Source organism: Eumetopias jubatus, unplaced genomic scaffold (assembly GCF_037043125.1).
Source record: "Eumetopias jubatus isolate StellerSeaLion01/CBP00866 unplaced genomic scaffold, mEumJub1_p1.0 scaffold_11, whole genome shotgun sequence".
Lineage (NCBI taxonomy): Eukaryota > Metazoa > Chordata > Mammalia > Carnivora > Otariidae > Eumetopias > Eumetopias jubatus.
The window spans coordinates 3328726-3349055 of record NW_028274817.1 but is presented as its reverse complement, the minus strand read 5'-3'; the positions used below and the strand labels follow the sequence as shown (position 1 = coordinate 3349055).

General features: G+C 61.9%; 3 protein-coding genes across 5 annotated transcripts; 2 read left to right on the top strand and 1 right to left on the bottom strand.

Annotated features, from left to right (window-relative positions):
- Window positions 1-804: 804 nt before the first annotated feature.
- Window positions 805-1935, top strand: LOC148162956 (melanoma-associated antigen 8-like). The gene is given in 2 exon segments (XM_088028909.1): window positions 805-944; window positions 946-1935. Coding segments are annotated over 2 exon segments (1011 nt in total). The 3' UTR covers window positions 1817-1935.
- Window positions 1936-10580: 8645 nt separating this feature from the next.
- Window positions 10581-12148, top strand: LOC148162955 (heat shock transcription factor, X-linked member 3-like). Its single transcript, XM_088028607.1, has 2 exons — window positions 10581-11132; window positions 11561-12148. Exons 1-2 carry the CDS (start codon window positions 10644-10646, stop codon window positions 12146-12148), a joined length of 1077 nt encoding a protein of 358 aa, XP_087884733.1. The 5' UTR covers window positions 10581-10643.
- A 1012-nt stretch (window positions 12149-13160) lies between these two features.
- On the bottom strand, window positions 13161-19916 carry LOC148162954 (protein EOLA1-like). Of its 3 annotated transcripts, none has more exons than XM_088028604.1 (4): window positions 19828-19916; window positions 15161-15307; window positions 14770-15052; window positions 13161-13893 (listed from the first exon to the last, which is right to left on the bottom strand). In XM_088028604.1, exons 3-4 carry the CDS (start codon window positions 15020-15022, stop codon window positions 13670-13672), a joined length of 477 nt encoding a protein of 158 aa, XP_087884730.1. In that variant the 5' UTR covers window positions 15023-15052; window positions 15161-15307; window positions 19828-19916; the 3' UTR covers window positions 13161-13669. The 3 variants fall into 3 exon arrangements, with proteins under 3 accessions (XP_087884730.1, XP_087884731.1, XP_087884732.1); XM_088028605.1 differs by lacking the exon at window positions 19828-19916 and adding an exon at window positions 17395-18630; XM_088028606.1 differs by lacking the exon at window positions 19828-19916 and adding an exon at window positions 16036-16529.
- Window positions 19917-20330: the final 414 nt, after the last annotated feature.

The following is a 20330-nucleotide window of genomic DNA, read 5'->3' as shown; positions in this document are numbered from 1 at the left end:
CCTGCCCCCACTGTCAGCCCTGGGAACTCTGGGCGGGGCCAGTCTGGGGCTGAGCCCCTTCTTCCTTCCAGATCCCTGCTCTCAGGGAGGCAAAGGCCTTGGTCTGAGGGTCTGAACTCAGGTCAGCGGAGGCAGGATCCTGGGCCCTGGCAGGAGTCAAGGACGCGGCAGCCTCCCTTCCCCGGGAACCTGGGAGGCCCCGGGCAGTGCGGTCAGATGGGGCCGCCCTCCCGTCCTTCTGTTCAGGCTCAGGGCTGTATGGTCTTGTGCTGAGGCTTTTGCTTCAGGCGAGCAGAGGGGTGGGGCCCGGGCCCTGCCAGGGCAGAGGTGAGTGCGCCGAGTGGGGACCACCCCCACACTCACCCCCCCCCCGCCCCCCCCCCCCCCCCCCCCCCGGTATCCCGCCGTGGGGACCTCCTGGAGTCAGACCCAGCCTCCTGCCTGCCCCCGGGGACCCTGGGCTGCACTCCCAGTCTGCGCCCTGAGGTACCCCCTCCTTCCCTCCTGCAGGGGACTCAGGACCTGGGAGGCGAAGGCCTTGGTGTCAGGCAGGGACTCCTAAGGTCACAGGGCAGAGGGAGGAGGCCCTTGGCTTCCCCCTTGGGTCTCTCGAGGGCAGGCGGCCCATGGGGAGAGACCCCTGTGAGGCCAGGGAGTGCCCGCACGGAGACCCGGAGTCGCCGTTGTCACAGCTGCCACGGGGCCTTCCTCAGCCGAGGCTCCTCCCGCCCCGTCTCTCTCCCAGGCCTTTGGGTCGCCTGCGCCCACCGGGCCGCACCGGGTGCCTGCCGCCAGACGGAAGTCATGCCTCTGGGTGAGAGCAAGGAGCTCCAGAAGTTGGAGGCAGAGCTTCAGGACCCGAGAGAGGCCGAGCACCTGCCTCCCGCACCGCTGTCCTGGGCTGCGGAGGCCGAGGAGTTCCTCTCCCCCTCCTCCCCCTCCCCCCTCCTCCTCCTCATGGTCCTCCTCCTCCTCTTCCTTTGCCCTGTTCCTCGACACCCCAGAGGACGGGTCTGCCGCTGGGTCTCCAAGCCCTCCCCAGAGCCCTCTGAGTGCCTGCCCGCCGCCCAGTGCCGGGGCAGCCGCTCCCTGGAGCCTGTCTGAAGATCTCTCAGGCTCAGCCCCGGAGGAGGAGGGCTCTGGCCCTGGGCTGGAGCCTGGAGCGGCCCCGCCCCCGCTGCAAACCACACTCCACCTGAAGGCGGCCCACCTGGTGGCCTTCCTGCTCCTCAAGTATCGCACCCAGCAGCCCACCAGCCAGGCGGAGATGCTGGAGGTCATCGGCAACGACGCCCAGGTTACCTTCCCTGTGATCTTGGGCCAGGCCTCCCAGTGCATGCAGCTGGTCTTTGGCGTGCATGTGAAGGAAGTGGACCCCAGCGACCACTCCTACGTCCTGGTCCCGGTCCTGGGCCTCACCTGTGACGGGATGCTGAGCGGTGAGCAGGGCATGCCCAAGAACGGCCTCCTGGTTTACGTCCTGGGGGTGATCCTCGTGGAGGATGACCGTGCCCCCGAGGAGGAGGTGTGGGAAGCGCTGGCGTTCGTGGGGGTGTATGCCGGCCAGGAGCACATCATCTACGGGGAGCCCAGGGAGCTCCTCACCAAGGTCTGGGTGCAGGAAGGGTACGTGGAGTACCGGCAGGTGCCCGGCAGCGACCCTGCCCGCTACGAGTTCCTGTGGGGTCCCAGGGCCCACGCGGAAACCAGCCAGTTGCAAATGGAGGAGTATTTGCTCCGGGTCAATCCTGGGCAGTTGGCTTCCGCGCTGGCCCTGTGTGAAGAGGCTGTGAGAGATGAGGGAGAGGGGGCCTGAGCCCCGGGGGCAGCTTCGCTGGGGTCGGCAGCTTCTCCTCCATGGTGCTGGGCGTGAAGCGAGGCCGCTTGTTGGTTCTTCCCTGGGGCGTGTGTGCGTGTGTGTGTGCGCGCGTGTGCGTGAAGACAGAGCCCTGGGCGTCGTAAAGAGTGCAGGGCCGGGGAGGGTGGGAGCAGAAAGCAGGGCCAGGAGCCTCCTGGGGTTGGCGGGGGGGGGGCAGTTCCCTGGGATGACTCCCACATCCAGAGCTTGGTGTCCTGGAGAAAGCTCCCCTGTGGGGTTCCTTGCCAAAGAAGGTCTCATCCGTTTCAGCGGCTGAATGTGTGAGTGACATCCACCCCGCAGCGTTTGTCCGTACCCAGTTCAAGAGTTAAGAGTTTTGTCGTGTCCTGGAAACCATTTGGGACCCCTTGCCTCCTCGTTTCTGCTCCGGACCAAAATCACAGGGCACCGGTCTAGCGATGGGTTGAAAAGGCGAAAGAAAGGAGGAGGGAAGGGATGGGGGTCAGGAAATAGAGAAATAAAAGGAAAAGTTTGTTGGTTCTTGCTTCTGATGCCTTCCTGTCCGTCATTCCGCGAATACCAAAGGCACGCACCGGTGTGCTCCTGCGTTGGCCTGGTTCTTCCAGAGTGGAGGGGAGACGTCCTCCCAGCAGAGAGGGAGCCCTGCTCACTGGCTCCTTGATTCCCACACGTGGGCTGAGCTCTGCTCTCTGGAAGGCCCTGGGCGTGAGCAGTGAGGACACCAGCAGAAGCAGGACACGTCCCAGCCACAGGGGACTGAGTCTAGGGGCCGCAGTCCTGGCAGGAAGGTGGGGAGGGGAGCCCTGAGTTCTGCAGAAGAAACGGAGGCAGGGTGAGCGGGGGCGGCTCCCGGGGCGAGCACTGCGTTGGAGGTGCCCTGAGTCCTGGCGGCTGGGCGTGCCTGGTCCCCGTGATGGCTTCTGTGCGGCTGGTCCCCGGCACGCTGGGGTATGACAGCGGTCCTCCTTGGAGAAGGGGTGCCTCGGGTGTGGGAGCAGAGTCTGAAATGGATTAATTGCTCTGAGAATACCCATTGGTCCTGGAGAAGACAGAGCACTCCCTGTGACAGGAAGGAAGGGTGTTTGCTGCCTTTCAACTGCCTCAGAAATGGTGAGCACAAGAAAGAGAGTTCTGTTGCCTTTCCAACATAGGGTCTGTGGAGAGATCGGAACCCTTGTACACCCTTGTGGGAACGTAACCCGATAACAGCTGCTCTGGAAAAGTGTGTGACGGGGCCTCAAAAAATTAGAAATGGAAATGACTGTATGAGCCAGCAATCCCAATTCTGGGCGTACGGTTAAGATCTTTTTTTTTTTTTTAAGATTTTATTTATTTGACACACACAAGAGAGGGAGAGAGAGGGGGGGGGGAGAGAGCACAAGCAGGGGGAGCGGCAGGCAGAGGGAGAAGCAGACTTCCCGCATGAGCAGGGAGCCCGATGCGGGGCTCGATCCCAGGACCCCGGGACCATGGCCTGAGCCGAAGGCAGCGGTCTAACCAACTGAGCCACCCAGGCGCCCCTACAGTTAAGGTCTTGAAGGCTGGGTCTCAAAACTCCTCTGTGTACCCATGTTCACGGCAACAGGATTCCTGATAGTTGAAATGTAGGTACGTTCATGTGATTCATAACGCAGATATATGGTTGGGCATTCAATGACCAAAATGCATTTCTCCTATATATTTGGTCTTGGTCCAGAGTCCTGGCTCTGAGCTCCCCAAACCCTCTTGCAATTCCAAACCCTGGAGAGTGATGAAGGTGTCTTTTGTTACGTGCCTGAGGTGACTTTGAGAAGCACCTAGGGAGGGGGCCTGATTGCCAAGTGCACCAGCTAGGGGGTTAGCGGGTGGGACCTTTCAGTCCCCCCACCCCCTGACCACGGGGGGAGGGCAGAGGGGCTGCCGATTGAGTGGGGGAGCCTCCATAAAACCCCAAAGGGACAGGCTCAGAGAGCTTTCAGGTGGGTGACATGGAGATGCGGGCGGAGGGGCGCACTCAGAGGGCATGCAAGCTTCTCCGCACCCCTGCCCGCCTCCCGTGGCCCACGCAGCTCTCGCGTCTGGCTATTCCCAAGCTACATCCGTTGGCAAGCAGCCGGGGGTCTCGTCAGTGAGTTGTGTGCCTGAGTTCCGTGAGCTGCTCCAGCCCGCTCAGGGCACCGGCGGACGGGGTCCTGGGAACCTCTGCTTTAGGGCCTTTTGGTCACGAGCACCCAGAAGAGCCTAGGGCTTGCGACGGGCAGGAGTGGGGTGGGCCGCCTGGTAGGACTGGGCCCTTAGCCTGTGGAACGCGCTGCTGTCTCCGGGTGGAGAATGGCAGAAGGGAGGTGACCGGTGGCCGCGCTGCCGGAGCCACCCCCGCTGTGTCACACTGCTGTCCGGCTGCTCGCAGGCTCGGCCGTCGGCTGTCCGTTTCGATTGCCCGCCTTGTGGCCGCTCCAGGGGCAGCACGGGAGCGTTCCTCAGGAGGGGGCAAGCTTCTAGGCGCGCTTCTGGGAAACCGGGATCACGGAGCCCTCCCCCTGCCCTGCACGTCCCGGGTGTAGGGCTGGTCTTTCCTCCATGGTTCCAAAGTCAGCGTGTCCGTTCAGTAATCAAACTGCATTGTTTCGTCCCCCCCCCTTCTCCCCCAGGCCCTCTTGTCTACAGGGCTCCTGTGCAAGAGGGTCTAAAGCATTTTCACAGACCAGCGTTGTCCTAGAAGGGAACCGAAAAGACTCGTCATGGTCAAGAGGTGGGCAGGATGACGACATCTTGAATTTCCAGCATTTTTTTTTTTAAAGATTTATTTATTTGAGAGAGTGAGAGAGAGCACGAGAGGGAAGAGGGTCAGAGGGTCAGAGGGAGAAGCAGTCCCCCCCGCTGAGCAGGGAGCCCGATGTGGGACTCGATCCTGGGACTCCAAGATCATGACCTGAGCCGAAGGCAGTCGCTTAACCAACTGAGCCGCCCCGGCGCCCCTTTCCAGCAGGTTTTGAAACGGGTGTCCATAACCCTTTGCATCCCGATCGCTTATCGCGTGAGGGGGAGAGGAAAGAGCAAGGCCTTCCCGGGAAGGCTGGGTGAACACCCTCACCGCCTGGTGGGTGCAGCAGGAGCAGGCCGAGGGGCCCAGGCAGGCAGTCCTTGTTGCAGACTACAGCTAGCCAGGCTAGGCCCGCACGGTGAGTCCAAGGCACAGGGGTCTGCGTTGGATCTGTCCAGAGCGCATGGAGGCCTCCCGGTCCCGGGGATGGGCCCCCCCGGGGACGTGCGGCTTCCGTGGGCATCCCGAGTCAGGAGTGCACTCACTGGTCTGTGTCGGAAATGCCACGCCCCCGGGCAGCTCTGTCTCCCTTGGTCGCAGGAGAGAACAGGCCCTCTATCGTGCACGTCTGCAAGGGACCGCGACGGTCCAGGACGGCCCCCAAGATGTGCGGACAGATTTGGGACCCCCCCACCACCCCCCACCCCAGAGGGAGGGTCCCAAATCTGCAAGGATCCCAGAGCTCAAGATCTGTTCGTGGAGCTTTGCCTGACTTCCTTTCAGCACAGCTGGTGCTGAGGCTGAACAGGCCCACCCACAGTGTACGCTTGCAGCTTTGGGCTCAGCGTGCAAGGCAGCCAACTAGGCTTTGGGAGCTCGGGGGCTAACAAAGTCAGTGGCTTTCGGGCAGCAAGTCGAGACACTGCCAGGCCAGACAGCGGCTGCCCAAGTCCCCGTGACGAGCAGACGCTTTCCCGAGCCTTTCTGGCCTTGCCCTCCTTCGCGTCTCCCCCGGAGCTGGGCTGAAAACCCTGCACCTCGCCTTGGATCAACATCAGCCTCTAAGGATCAGACCTGTGATGTCCCAAGAGCTCATGAGCAAACTGCAGGGGGCTCCAGGGATTGGGGGCTGGTCCAGGAAGAGGACAAGACCAGGACAGGCAGCAACACACAAGCGGCTCTCCTGGGTGGCGCCTGAACGGAGTCCCATTACAGGGGAGCCCCCTCACAGCGTGAGACTGCCCAGGGCCTTACGGTCGGGGGGCGGGGGGGGCACGATGCAGGATGGCAGTGCTACGGTCTCAGTGAGTTCCGCCCCCCTCCCCCAGATACATCTGTTGAAATCCTAGGCACCAAACATGATGGTCTTTGGAGGTGGGGCCTTTGGGAGGTGTTTAGGTCAAGAAGGTGGAAGCCTCGTGGATGGGAGGGAGCGCCTTGTACGAGAGGCTCCAGAGAGTTCCCCGGCCCCTTCCACCAGGAGGGGACACAGTGAGAAGGTGGCAGCTGTGAACCAGGAGGGGGGCTCTCACTCCACCTTGCTGGCACCGTGTTGGCACCTTGCACCTCCAGCACCAGGAGAGAGAGCGATGTCCCGTATGCCTGAGCCGCTCAGGCTGTGGCGTTTTGCTACAGCGGCCCCGTGGGCTAATGGACAAAGGGCAGGGAAGGATCTGCTCGGGGAGGGGGCTCAGCTCAGCAGCTCGGGGGACCGGCTGGGGCTCTGAGAACCACAAAGCTCTCTCTTCTGTATTCTTAGCCGACGTGGCGTGAGGCCTGGTGGGGTATGGCAAGCAGGCAGGCTCCGAATGGCCCGAAGTCTGCCGCTTTGAGCTACATTTGGGGCAATCGTCAACATGAAAGAAAATTTGAGCTGGGCGCCGGGGGCCGTTGGAGCCGACGGGAGGCAGTCGGCTGTGATGAAATCCAGCACCTAGGGGCCCGCGCACACAGGACCCGTTTGGCTCATTTTGGGAACACGGCCTGAACCCTGCTTCTCCAGTCTCTCAAAGTCTCTGTCTCTCGGCAGGCTGCCTCTCCCTCCCACGTGGCCCTCCTTTTCCAGGGGCTCCAGCAGGCAGGACGCGCCAGGAGACGGGTTCTGTTTCCGAATTTCAGAGTTCACAGCAGAGAGAGACCGTGGTGGAGTGACTGTGACGCCACGGCTCCCGGTGGGAGAAGGTCCGTGAAGGAGACGCGTCTGGCCGACTGCCGCAGGGCCAGCCAGCGGGAACCGGGAGAATCCGGGCCCCCCTGTGTACAGCCAGGGACGGAAGCTGGCTGGGAACCAAGCTCGCATGTGGCTCCTCTAGAAAGGCACGTTTTACCCGACGGCCCCGTGCCATGCTTAGCCTCTAAGGACATGCTTCCCCTTGTCCCCTGAGCCTCGGACGCTACAGAAACGTGACACCACCAGACCAGGAAGCGTCCTTTGCTGCTTGCCCCCCCAGCGTACCGGAGGGGGGGGGAGGGGGAAGGCTTCCTGGCTTCAAGGCAGACAGAAGGGCCTGGCTCCACTTGCTCAGGTGGAACCTGGGCCCCTGACCCCACGTGCCACGGCCTCGGCTGGGCCTTTCCTGATACCGCCCGAGGGACCGTGGTCCCGAGTGAATGGCCCAGACCCCAGGAGTGCTCAGCACGGCCACGGTGAGGCGGGTGTCCTCGCCGACGGCTCCTCCTGCCCCGTTACAACACAGAGCTGTTTTCCAGGACGCGAAAGCCCGCCCAGCTGCTGCTGGGGGGCACAGAACTTTCGGGGACCAGGTTCACATGGTCTCTGCTGTCCTCAAGGACCGCCTTCCTAGTCTGGAGCGGGAGACAGGTGCATCTCGCCTGGGATTGCATGTGGGAGCTGGGGGCCGGGTATGGGTGCGCCAGGAGGGGAGACTTGAGGGGGCCCGGGCCCCAGAGGGGGGCCTCACGGAGGCAGCACCACAGGAGGGGGCAGCTCGGGGTCCGCCCCTGACAGGAGCTCCAGGTGTATGAGAGAGCAGTGCTGACAGGCACCGCGGCGGGGGCCGGGGGCTGGTGCCCCACACACCATGAGTGAAAGCCGCCGGAGGGCCTCTGGGCTGGCGGCTGCGGGCCCGGGGGGGGGGGGGGGGGCGGGAGAGGGCGGGCCTGCGACGTATGCCTCACGGCTTGTGTCCAGCCACGGATGCGTTCCTTCTGAGCCGTGGCTGAGAAAGTCCCCTCGGCTGGGACCTGAGCCAACCGCAGGGGAAGGGCGGTGCCTGCCGGGCATGGAGACCAGGAAGGGGGCAGCTCCCGGGACCCAGGGAGCAACGGACGGCTTGAAGGACGGAGGCCCGAAGGCAGGGGCGGCAGGCAAGGCCACAGAGCCAGGCTCGCTTGGCGGAGGCGCCGGGCCTTGGGCCCCATAGCCCAGCGCTCGGCCCCTTTCTCGATGGCCACAGGGCTGCGCAGAAGCTGTGGCGAGCCCCTTCGGGGTGGCTGTCCTCGCAGCCCCCTCAGCTGTGCTCTGCCGAGTCGCCTGACTGGGGCTTTGGCCCCGCGTAAGGCGGCCACCCGCCCCGGTCATCTCTGGGGCCTTTGGAGCACCGACGAGCAGTCATTTCTCTCCAAGGGTCTTGAGCATGGAAGCTGTCTAAGAAAGACTGTCTGGAGTGGCAGCCACAGGTCCTAGGGTTGGAAATGCCGGGATTGAGAAGGCTTAGCTGAGGGAGGCTGAAATGTCCATCCTGCCCTCCAACTAGACTGAAGACGGCACTGTGGCTATTTCCTCTTCAGGGGACAAGATGAGCCTGCTGTCCTAGATGCTGAGCCCCAGAGGAGATTTGGGGACTTGAGAGCAAGAACGTTAGGCAACGGTCCTACACCAGACGTAGGACCTGAGAGTGCCTAAAACAAGTCAAATCAAATCACTGCCCGATCGGTGTGGAGCGCCAGACTGTGGGTTCCCGGCTGGTCATCGCTCCCACGTCCCCCCCCCCCCCACCACGGTCCGGTCCCTCTAAGTAAACAGCAGAGCGCAGGGGCTCGCAAAGGCCACGGCAAAATATCATTTTCGTTCTTTAAAGAGCTCATTGAGGAGAAAATTCTTAGGTACGCAACTGAAGGAAGCTGGGCTGTTTAACCAGAGACTCTAGGAGCCCCCTTCTGAGAAGCCGCCAATGGCTTTTAAATGGTGGCCCTTTTCTAAGCTCCCGTGTAAATCCTTAGCCTCTCGTGGCAGGCCCCCACAGCACGCACTGACTTCTGGAATGAACACTTGGTAAACTGTCAAGAAGCCCGGAGACCACGAAGCCAGCCCGATTCTAGACCTGGGGGCTCCATCGAGGGTCCCAGCCCTTGGACGGAAAGTCCCCCCGGGAGACCCTCTCCCGAACCCTCTTGGTGCTCCCCATTTAGACACAAAGCATTGACCCTCAGAGAGGGCGAATGACCCTCCTCGGTGGCAGAGCTGGCTCAAGGAGCTAGGATCCTCGCAGGCGGGGGCCTTTCCACGGCACCAGAGTGGAGATTGAGAACAAAGCTGTCCAGGTGGCTAGGGAGCATGTATCCCTCCAACCACCGTCCCATCCTCTCATCTATGGTGAAGATGACTTTCATTTAGGTTTGTGTCCCATCCCACACCCAGACTCTCCTCTATTTTCAGATACTGCCTATTGGCTTCCTCTGGTCACGGCGAGCTAAACAAGTAGGAGTTTTCCTGGGGAGTGAGTCTGTATAGAACAGGCCCTTGGAAAAGTAACCGCAGAGCAAACGACACTACTCACTGTATCTACCATCAAGGTCATGGCAGGAGAGGGACCACAGGAGTCAGGGGTGGGGGTGGGCTCGGGGCAAGGGGAGCAGGGCTGGCATGGCCGTGGGTCCGTGAAATGCTTTGTTTCCACAGAACAGACTATATGCTGAACCCCAAAATCAAGTAATTAAAAGGGGAAGTGCCAAGGGAGATCCAATTTGGAAGCGGGTGGCCAGAAATCTGGGAGAGCTGAGGCCAAACCACTCCACTGAAGAAAGGAGAGAGGGCTTTCGAGGCAGCCTCAAGGGAGGCTGAATCGGCCTGTCCGCGGGAGGACATGTGCAAAGGGCGAGCACAAGTGTCCCCAAAGTGAGCACATCTTGGGCCACGAGGACAGTTCCTATAGGGAACAAACGGAGACTAAAGACAATCCCATCGTGATCTGGCGAGGGATGAGATCTGGGGACAAGCAGAGCTCAACAGGAGACCCTCAAGCTCGGCAGAGGCGGCGGCCAGTCACCGACAAAGCCGGAGCTCTGGGTTAGCAGTGTGTCTGAGGTGCTGTGGGTAACACTGAGGTTGAGGAACGAGAGCAACGCTCTCACCGTTGCTCTCGCACAGCCCTACTCCGGGGACAATTTGACCCAGGGGCAAGGAAACAGGGTTCTTGGTTCAGGCCCATCTGAGCAGGACCAACTAACCAGCAGGAGCAGGTGGAAGAGACCAAAGCAGGAAGTGCGGGGGGGGGGCAGGAAGAAGGGGGAGGGCTACCAACTGAGACTAGGCCAACCAGACCGCTAGGGGCTGCCATCTTCTGAGAGAGACAGTCTCCCAAGGGCCCATCTGACCCAGGCCGACGTGGTGGTAGCCAAGCCAGGGCTAACCAGGGCCTGGCCCTTGAGCTAATCAGAGAGGCCACCAACAGGTCCCCCCCCGCCCCCCGCCGCCGGTCCTCAGGGAGTGGGAGTGCACCTAGGATTGTGGTTTCTCTACCCATCCAGGGCCTGGGCCCGGGAGGCATTGTGCCTGGTTGTAGACAGGAGCCTTCCTGGGGAACTCAAACCATACTTTTGTGTACTTGTAGAAAAGAGAGAAGCTAGGGGCCTGTACCCCTCCCCTGCCCCACACTTGGCCAGGGCTCCCTCTCCAGACCAGCTCAGAGCCGCCTTTGTGACATCACATGACAAATAAAGGGGGCGATGACTCAGGCACCCGGTTGCCCGACTACGAGACTCCAGAATTTGGGGGACAGTGTATATGGGGCACCCCTGTACCGGCCGAAGGCATTTCTGACTCGAGAGTCAAGTGAGACGGTCTCGGGGTGAAAATGCTCCTGATCTAGACTTAGCGCCATGGCTAGTCAGAGTACCGACGAGATACGCCCGGTCAAGCTGGCTCCGCCTGGTGACGGAGAGTCACCCACAGCGGTCCCATCGACTTCCTCCCTGGGTCCAAATTTGGATTCCAGGGAGGTTTTAGAGAAGCACGAGGACCCGGCTGTGAGCCGAGATCCAGATCCCCAAGACAACCCACAGCCAGAGGCCCCAAACCTGGGTGCCGCCAATGTGGGACAAAACATTCTCGGGCTTTCCTTCCCGAGAAAGCTCTGGAGCATCGTGGAGGACGACGCCTTCACGTCCGTGCGCTGGAATGACGACGGCGACACCGTGATCATCGATGAAGAGCTTTTCCAGAGGGAGATTCTTCCCCGGAGGGGCCCAGAGAGAATCTTTGACACTGACAGCTTGAAGGGGTTCATCTGCCTAATGAACCTGTACGGGTTCAGCAAAATACGCCCAGACAGCCCTTCGGTTCGCGCCCCGGGGAACGGGAGGATGACGGTAAAGTAGAAAGTCCTCGCGTCTCCCCCGCCCCCGTCTTCTGTCCTTCCAACAGCTTCCTAGTAGACCCAGATGAAGGATCTCCCGAAAGGGTTTAATTTCTTAGTAATCTTTTAGTAACGTATTTCTCTATGCCTAGACAGAAGCCAGGGAACGTCAGATAGGTGCGTGAACACCTTAACCTATGCACGCCGTGTCGTTGGTGAGCTCAGGCTCTAGGGCGTAAGGAACCTCGCAGGCAGCCTCAGAGGACCTCTCCTCCATAGTAGAGCTAGGCCATTATCTAGGCCATTATGTCCTCGGGGGCGGGAGGGGCAGGGAGTAGTGGTGGCCCTGGTGGTGGCCGCGGTGGCCGTGGCAGCGGCGGCGGCAGCAGAGGACACGATTCTTTCCTTCCAGAATGACTAAAAGGACGAATCTCGTTTCAGATGTACCGCAACTCCAACTTCCAGCGAGACAGGCCCGTGCTGCTCGAGAATATTCAGAGGAAAGGTGATCCGAGAACCAGGTGGCTAGGAAGCGGTGCAACACCTCTAAAGAGAAAGAAGCAGGTGGCGGCGGCGACAAGACGTTCCCCACGATTCCATCACAGCGAATCCAGCAACGAGGACAAGGCGGGCCCCAGAGAAGCCCCAAACGTTCAGGGACCCAGCGGCACCCAGTCCTTTGGCTTCTCCAGTATCTGGTCCCTGAGCAGCGTAGCCAGAAGTGCCATGGAAAATCATGGCCCAAGTGAGCAGGGTGGCCCAAGTGGGGAGGGCACCTCCAGGAATGTGATGTTTGTGCCCCTGGCTACTGCCAGAAGGGACGGCGCGGGGGAGCTGCCCACCGCCCTCCCGGCTTACCCAGATGACGGGTTGCTGATGTCGCTGTACAACACCTGCTATTCCATCCTGCTGGCTGGCCTTTCTGTCATGTCCCCAAACGAGGCCCCCAGTGAGAATGAGGAGGAGGAGGGTTCCTCAGATTACAAGTGTGCACTCTGTGAACACTTCAAGGACGACCCGGTTCCCTAAGCTCACAGGCCACGGGCGACAGATAAAAATCACCATTGTGGAACCCTGACTCTATTCCTGGCCTTAATAAAGAAAAGCAAAACTCCGCAGGAGTAAATAAACAATGACAACGGCGAGTCTGTGTTCTTTCTAACTTGCGACACCACGCACACCTCATCGGAGAAACCCGAGGAGGCTGGGAATCCTGGCCCAGGACCGGGTCTGGCCCCCGTGGGTCCTCTTTGCTTTGAAGCGGCAGCATTTTCACCCACTCGGCCAAGGAGCTGGCTGGGGAGTGTTGAGGCAGGCCCAGGAAGATCTGGTCGCCTGAGCCTCGCCTGCCGGTCAGGAGAGACAACAGCCTCGCTCCTGACCTTGGCGCCGCCCCCCTCTCCGGCGCTCGCGCAGCTTGAGCCAGGAGGGGCCTTCCTCGTGGGTCCCCTTGGGATGCCAGGGCGAGTTTCTGATCAGCAGCTGAGCGCTTCTAGCGCGGGGGCCAGGGGCCTTCCAAGGAGGCCCACCGAAAAGCAGGGACGTAGGACCCCTTTAGTCGAGCTCAGAAGACACAGGCCATTCCAGTCGATGGCGGGGTGGGGGTGGCGGGGTGGGGGGGCGGGGGTGGCCCATCATCCTCATAGGTAACAACCACTAGAACCTTCGCTATGGAACACACAAAAGCCAACAACAAGAGATTTCCCACAAAACAAACAGCACAACTTGTCACTTTTCCATCAGGGCTGTATTTAGGATCCTTCCCTTGCACACGAAGCAGCCGTGCCACGTGTGTAACACGCACCCTTCATGGGCCAAGGGACGCTTTCACAACAGAGCAAGAGTCATCTGCGAGGACGGATGGGCGCTCTGTTTCTCAGGCTGAGGTCCTCGTCGCCGTGAGCGGGGCCGTCCGTGGCTGGCCACTCCCTCCCGGGCCTTCCTTCGGTGCCCACTCCCAGCCTTCCCACAACATCCCCTGGACGCTGTTCAAACGCTCTCTGACTTTTGACCAGAACAAAGAGCGGGGGAGACACTAACCAGTTCTCTCAAAACGCGTTTTTTTTTTTTTTAAGATTTATTTATTTCACAGAGAGAGACACAGAGGGAACACAAGCAGGGGCAGAGGGAGAAGCAGGCTCCCCGTGGAGCATGGAGCCCGACAGGGGGCTCGATCCCAGGACCCCGGGATCATGACCCGAGCCAAAGGCAGACGCATAACGACTGAGCCACCCAGGCGCCCCAAAACGTATTTCTTTATGCAACCCAAATTAGTCGCGGTGCAAAGGCCTTTACGGCAGCTTTCCCTGTCTCCTGAAGCTCCGAGTCCTCGAGCCCGTCGAGGAGCCCAGACGGGCAGCTCACAGGGAAAGTCCCGCCGGCCCGTCCCCCGCACGGGAGCGGAGAAATCCGTGCCCACGAACAGCACGCAGCGGCAGCGCTCTCCGCGGCAGGGCCAAGCCAGACCAGAGCTGCGGTCCCCGCCTGCGGCACGATGGTCACCTCACGGGTCATGACTTAGCTGGGGTTCTCCGTAACCCTGCACGCCCCTCAGGCCTCCTGCCCCGAGGGGAGCAGGTGCTCTGGGATGTCTACCTGGAAGAGATCCTTTCCGCCTTTCCTGGGGATGGGCTCCAGCAACCACCTGGGGTTCGAAAGCGCCGTGAGGTACTTCTGCTTCAGGCCGGTCAGCACAGCTCGATTTTCCAGTTCCACGACCTCATCGGGAGCTAAGTCCTCTGGGCACGGCAACGTTTCCCCAACGTCAACAAGCCCTGTGCACAAGGAGAAGCGCGCACTGGTTTTTCCTTCCAGAAACCGAGGCCCGCCTGACGGAGAACACGGTTATTGAAAGCTACAACCACCAGGGACCACGAGGGTCTCCCCAAGGGGCCACGCAGTACACTGGGCCGCTCTGGCCGAGCATCTGCGACGTGCCAAACTCTGTTCAGGGAATTCCGGGTGAGGCCGAGGGACGGAGACAAAGAAGTGGAGGGCCTTGTCCTCAACGACCACACCCAAGCAATGGGCTGGTCCCAGCCAGACTGCTCAGGGCAGCAGGCGGAGGTCAGAAGGGCTCCAGACGCCAGGGGGAACAGGCCATCAGGTCCCCGAGCACTTTGGCAGGTGGCAGGTGCGGCGGTGGGACCTGACCCACCCAGGGCGCAGGGAACTTAGCTGGGATGCGGGGACGGTGGGGGTGGGGCATCCGCCCACGAAGCCAGGCAACAGCCTGAATCTGGAGGCTACCCCAACCCACGCCGGGTACCGCGGTCTCCGCCTCCCATGGTCTCTGCCGCATGTACGCGCACGCACACACGGACGCACACACACTCGCGCGCAAACACACGGCTCTACACATACACACACACAGGCCAGTGCCACGTGGAGACTCGGAAGCTGTCCCTGCCTCTCAGATCGAAAATGGGAACCGAGGCCCAGAGCGGACGCAGGGTCCCCCTGAGGTCGTGGGACCTCGGCAACTCCCCCACCCCCAGCCCACGGCCCCCTGCTGCCCCTCTGAACGGTGTGTCGCTCGGCTCACACACCAAGCAGTTCGAAAGAAAACAAGCCACAAAACTCCCGAGCTAGATCCCGCGGCGTTAGCCCCTGGAGGTTGTCTGAGCAGCATCTGGCCTATCATCACTTGCCAGCTATCACGCCACGGCCATACTTCTCCCCTTCCCGAAGCAAGGCCTGAATCTGAGCGGGGGCCATCCCCAGCCTCTCCACCAGCAGCCTCCTCCACGTGGCGTCTTCCCAGTCCCTCTGGGCGATGTGGACAGCGATGGTACAGTTCCGGTGGCCGCTCAGCAGAGGACGCCAACGCGTCTCCACGGTCTTGACCCCGTTTAAGACGAAACCTGCGTAAGGCTGCCGGAAGGAGAGGCAGCCGAACTGCATCTCCCTACAGCTCCTGGGGCCTCCCCTGGCCTGCGGGGACACGGAACCACGAACGTCAATGAGCATCATGCCCAGCGCTCCAAGCTCATGACCCGCGGGCAAGGCCTCGCCCCAGTGTCCCCGGGGTTGCCTACTGACCTGGGCGGTGGGGGAGCCGAGAACCCTGGCTCCTTCTTCCTATCACGACACAGTCAACCGACAGGCCCAAAGGAAGGGGCCGGGGATCAGGACGACGTGTCCATCAGACGGAGTCTTGGGCGAGCTCTCGGACGATGGCGCAGACGGCTAGAGAAAGGCACGGCCGGGACAGCACGTGGTCAGTGCTACAACAGAGGCCACGGAGCCCCAGGAGACGACAGAGGGGGACGGGCCCCTGGGTTTCACGACTCGGCAAGCTGGCTCTAGCCCCCTCCCAGCACAGACAGGGCCAGTCCCGGGCCTCGCTTCTTCTCCTGCCAACCCACTCGGGTCCCTGGCCCTGCCACCGCCGAGACACTGCAGATCCCCGGGCTCCTGTCCCGGGGCGGCGGAGCACAAATCCTTGGTATCTAACCTCGGCTCAGCGCTGGGGGCGCCCCGCGATCTCAGATGGCCCCGGCCCCTTTGGGTGCCACCCTCCTCGGACCCCTTCCTGCCCCACTGCTCTCCACTATCAACAGACACCCCCAACCCCGACCCGAGCCTAGAGAAAGGAAATACAAGAGCAGGAACAACTGGTCCCGGGGCGCACACACTGCCTCTATGCCAGGCACACAGGAGGGGCACGAACCACACACCAGAGGACTCAATCCTCAAATCACCCGCTACAGCAGCGCTACCATCACCTCACTCCGTACCTGAGAAGGAGGTGCCGAGGAAGAGACAGATGGCCCATGACTGCAAGGGGATCTGAGTGCATGTACCCCCTGCCCTTGCACCTGGATTGGGGGGGGTCCGCCCTCCTCACGGGAGGAGAGAGCTGTGCAGTGGGAAGAGCGGGGCCCCGGGCCTGAACCTCAGCTGGGTCCCGGTACCTCACGGAGCCTCCGTCTCCAGCGTGGCTGCGAGGATCGGGGACAAGGTGCCAAGGGCGCCTAGCCCAGTACATGACACCTAACAGGACAGTTACAAACAGTGGCTGCCCATCATCATCATCATCGGGCCTGGGGCTCTACCCTGAGCCCCTGAGTACCACCTTCTCCGGTTCATCTCTGCTCCCAGTTCCTGAAGTACATAAACCTGGCCTCAACGGCATTCTCCTGTTGAAGAAACCACATCCACTCTCAAAGACAAGGCCCCGTGACCAGCAAGGCTGCCTCACGTTCACCCCCTTCCCAATGCACCGTCCTGCCTGTCCCCACGTCCAGACCCGCTGCCTTCCCTCTGTCTCTCCGGCCGAGCCGCCCTCAGCTGTGCTCTGGGGCCTAGCCCTCTGGCTCACTCCGGCGCCTGGCTCTGTCCTGCTCCTGCTCAGGCAGCCTCCCTCCCGTCCCCCAGGAGTAGGTGGTCCCCTCTGCCGAGAGCCACACCTGTGTCTCCCTCAGGGCAGGGACAAGGACCGCTCCCCCCGCCCCCCCCGGGGTGAGGGGGGAGCCCCCACACAGGCCTCCAGCTCCTGCGGCGGCCTTCTCCAAACCTGTGCATAGCAGAAGTCCCCCCAGAACGGCCGTCTATACTCGCAGCCTCTACTTCCTCGCCATGCACCGCACCCCACCTTCCACGAACACACCCTCGACCCGCCACGTGCCTGTCCTGTCCTCATCTGACTCGTGGCCGGACAGCCCAGACGCGGCTGACCGCCTCTCGTTCCCTTCTGCTCAGGCTTGCACATCGCACGCTCGCCTGCTCTGCCCCCGTTCACACAGGCCATGCCCGCTTCGTCTCAACCTTCCACAGCCAGCAGCCCCGGGTTCCCAACCACCGCCACCCCAAATCCGCTTCCGTTCCACCTCGGCGAGTGGTTTACCACCAATCTGTTGTTGTTCCAGTCCCCCTGACCTAGCAGCCGCCTGCGCTCCCTTTCCCGCACCCGGCACTCACATCACGTGGGCGCCGGTCCCCAAACCCACTCAGAGCCCGACCCGACTCCATCGTCTGCACGGCCACAATCACAGCCTCAGTCTCCCAAGGGCCCGCCGCCCTCTCGAGCACCCTCCCGGTCACCCTCTGCCTCGCCGCTGGAGCGCAGCACTCCAGGGTCCGCACCGAGGACAGAGTGGTTCTGGTACAGGAGTGATCCATCGTGTCACTCCCCTGCCACAACCTTCTAGGGGCCTCCTGTCCCGTCTAGAACAGATCCACACTTCTCGCCAGGGCCCAAAGGCCCCACGTGATCTGCCCCCCAACCGCCCCCCCCACCCCCCGCTGTCTGCTCCCTTCACCCCTCTACTCACCACCCTGCAGCCACAAAGGCCTTCCTTCCATCCCCGGAACACTCCAAGTTCATCCCTCCCTCAGGGCTTTCACAGGTTGTCACGGGTGGCATTATGTCCCCACCAAATTCGTGTGTTGGAAGTCTCAATCCCCAGCACTTCAGAACATGACCTCATACGTAAAGGAATTTCGGTCTTTACAGACCTTGTGAATGCAAATGAGCTCAGCTGGGCAGACCCTCACCCAGTAGGACTGGTGTCCCTTTAAAAGGGTGAAGTTTAGAGACAGGCATGTGAAGATGCAGGCAGAGATCTACAAGCTATGGGATGCCAAAGACGGCCAGGAAACCACCAGAAGGTGGGGGGCGGGGGGGGAGGGACGGAACATATTCTCTCCCAGCTCTCAGAAGAGGCAAAATCAGCCGAGGCCTTGCGCTCGGACTTCCAGCCCCCAGAAACGGGCGACGATGCATTCCCGTTGTTGAAGCCACCCAGTCTGTGGTAGTCTGATACAACCACCCTGGCAAGCTAATTCCGAGGTAGGTGTAAGCTCTGTCCTGGACGTCTCCACAGGGTGCACACTGATTTCTCCATCAAGGGCACACCCGGCACATTCCTTCATGTCTGTACATCTCCATCTATCATCTCTTTCACTGTCTGTGTGGCATCCCGTGGTTGGCCGTCCCACAGTTTGCTGAGTAGTCCCTTACTGACGGAGACTCACAGACTGCTTTGCACTTCCTGCCACCACAGAGGACACCACCACAGACGCTCGTTGGCAGAGGACACGTTTAGAAGGCGGCGAGGGTCACAGCATGCACATCTGAGATGCTGATACAGGCCAGCACATCGCCTTCCACAAAGGCTCCCCTGTGCACGCTCCACCGACCACGGACAAGGGCTCCACTTCCTCACTCCTTTGTCGGCCCTGAGCATCCTTACTCTGCTTAAGCTCTGCCAGCCCGATGGGGGACAAAGGGTCGCCCTGTTCGCTGGGTCCGGATTATTCACGAGGGAGGCTGGATATCCCCCTGCGGCCTGGCCCTTTCTCTTTCTTCTCGAGGGTATATAACTGGACTGCAGGTTTGCCTCATGTCTGCCATTCAGTTTCTTGGCCAAACTTTTTCTCATCAGGGCCACAAAGACACAAGGAGAACTGAACTGTGTGGGCGGAACCCCTAGAGGGATGGAACTGTAAAGCTGCCCTCCTGTCTCACCACGCAGAGTACCTGCTTTGTGGTCTGAGGAGGAAACGCTATTCCACTTGTCTGGGCCTCTTCACCCGCACAAGGACCGGGGCGGGTGGGGGGGGGGGGAGAAGAAAAAGTCATCCGGTACAAGAGGCCAATGTTGGCTCATGTGCCAGAACAGGTCTTCTACTCGGCAGGGGTGGGGGACCACTGGGACTCAGGAGGGCCCATGGGATGGGAAACACCTCACTCAGGGTGTGGTTCTGCTAATCACATGACGCCCCAGCCAGCAGCTGAGAAAATTCTCACCTTAAGGGACTGTGTTCTCACAGCCTAGCAGCCCCCTTATTCAACAGGAGAAAGGTGACACCACTCCCTCACATTGTCACAGGGGAAGGATTTGGGGGCCCCACGATCCCGTTCCCCTCAATAAAATCCTGAGTAGGCCCCACTGGGAGGAGTGCCACGGGTAACCAGTGCAACACCGCACAGCCTGGGACCTCAGGTAGGCCACAGCCTGGGGGCCAAGGGGAGGCGGGGAGGGACGCAGTGAGGGAGGGCTGGGGCTCCTGGACCAGCATGCTCCTGTTTCTCTGGGCACAGGTCCATTGCCTGCACATGCACTTAGAAGGATGGCGGGCGTGTGACTGTGGCGGGAGGAGGGGACAGGGAAGGGTGGCCTGCGCAGCTCTGCGCCTGCTTCCAGATCCGCCCCCCCAAGGCCCGGAAAACCCCAGCCCACAGGTCCCAGCCCGCGGAGGGCCCAGCAGGCCTCAGCAGCAGGGGCTTCCTGGCTCCCTCTGTGGCGGGCGGGTCTCCTGGCACCGAGTCGCGGGCGCCCCTGGCTGACCGGGCTGCGGCCACCAGGCGGGACCGTCCGCTTCCGCGTGACCCGGCGAGGCGGCCAGCGCCTGCACGACCGCCTCCCACGCCCAGGCCGGGAGACGACGCGGGCCGCGGAGAGCGGACAGAGCGCTCGGCCCGCCTCGTGGCTCTCCCGCCATCGCCGCGGCCCGGCACCGGGGACCGCTGACCGGTGACAGGCGTCGGCGGTCCCTCAGCTCACAGGCTGGCGCAGACGCCGGCGCCCCTTCTTTGCGGGGCCTACGCCGGCTCGAACCCACGTAACGCACACGGAGGTACGAAAACACGCCCGTTCGCAAGCGCGTAGGCACGCAGCCAAGCAGTTACGTACACACGCACTCACGTACACACGCACATAGGCGCGGAAGCCCCGGCCGCGGGGAGACGTGTGTGGACTCACCCGGCCCGGACTCGCGGGGAAGGATCCCGGTGGATCGGGCGGTAGACGCGGGCGGCTGGGGCGGAACCGGAAATTAGAAGAGAAATGGGGTGGGGGAGAAGGGGCGGGGCTAGGCGAGCGGGGGGCGGATCCATGGGCGGGGCTACGGGAGGCGGGGCGGGGGGAGGAGTATGGGGGGGCCGACCTGTGGGAACGAGCGAGGGGAGGAGCTGTGAGACAGGGTTGCGGGGAGTAGCTGGGGCGCACCTGCAAGAGGGGTGAGCGCGGCGAGTGAGAAAGAGTTGGGTAGTACGAGCTCGGGCAATGAGCGGGAAGGAGCAGGGAAGGAGCAGGGTAGGAGCAGGACCGAGCTAGGGGGAATGTTGCGGAGAAGGAGCTGTGCGAAGAGCACGGTGGGCCTGAGGAGGTGTCCCGGGGGGGGAGGTGCAGGGGGGATCTGGGGAGCGCTGGGGTAACGGAGCTTGGGGCGGAGCCACAGGAGAAGCCGGGGGACCACTGGGGAT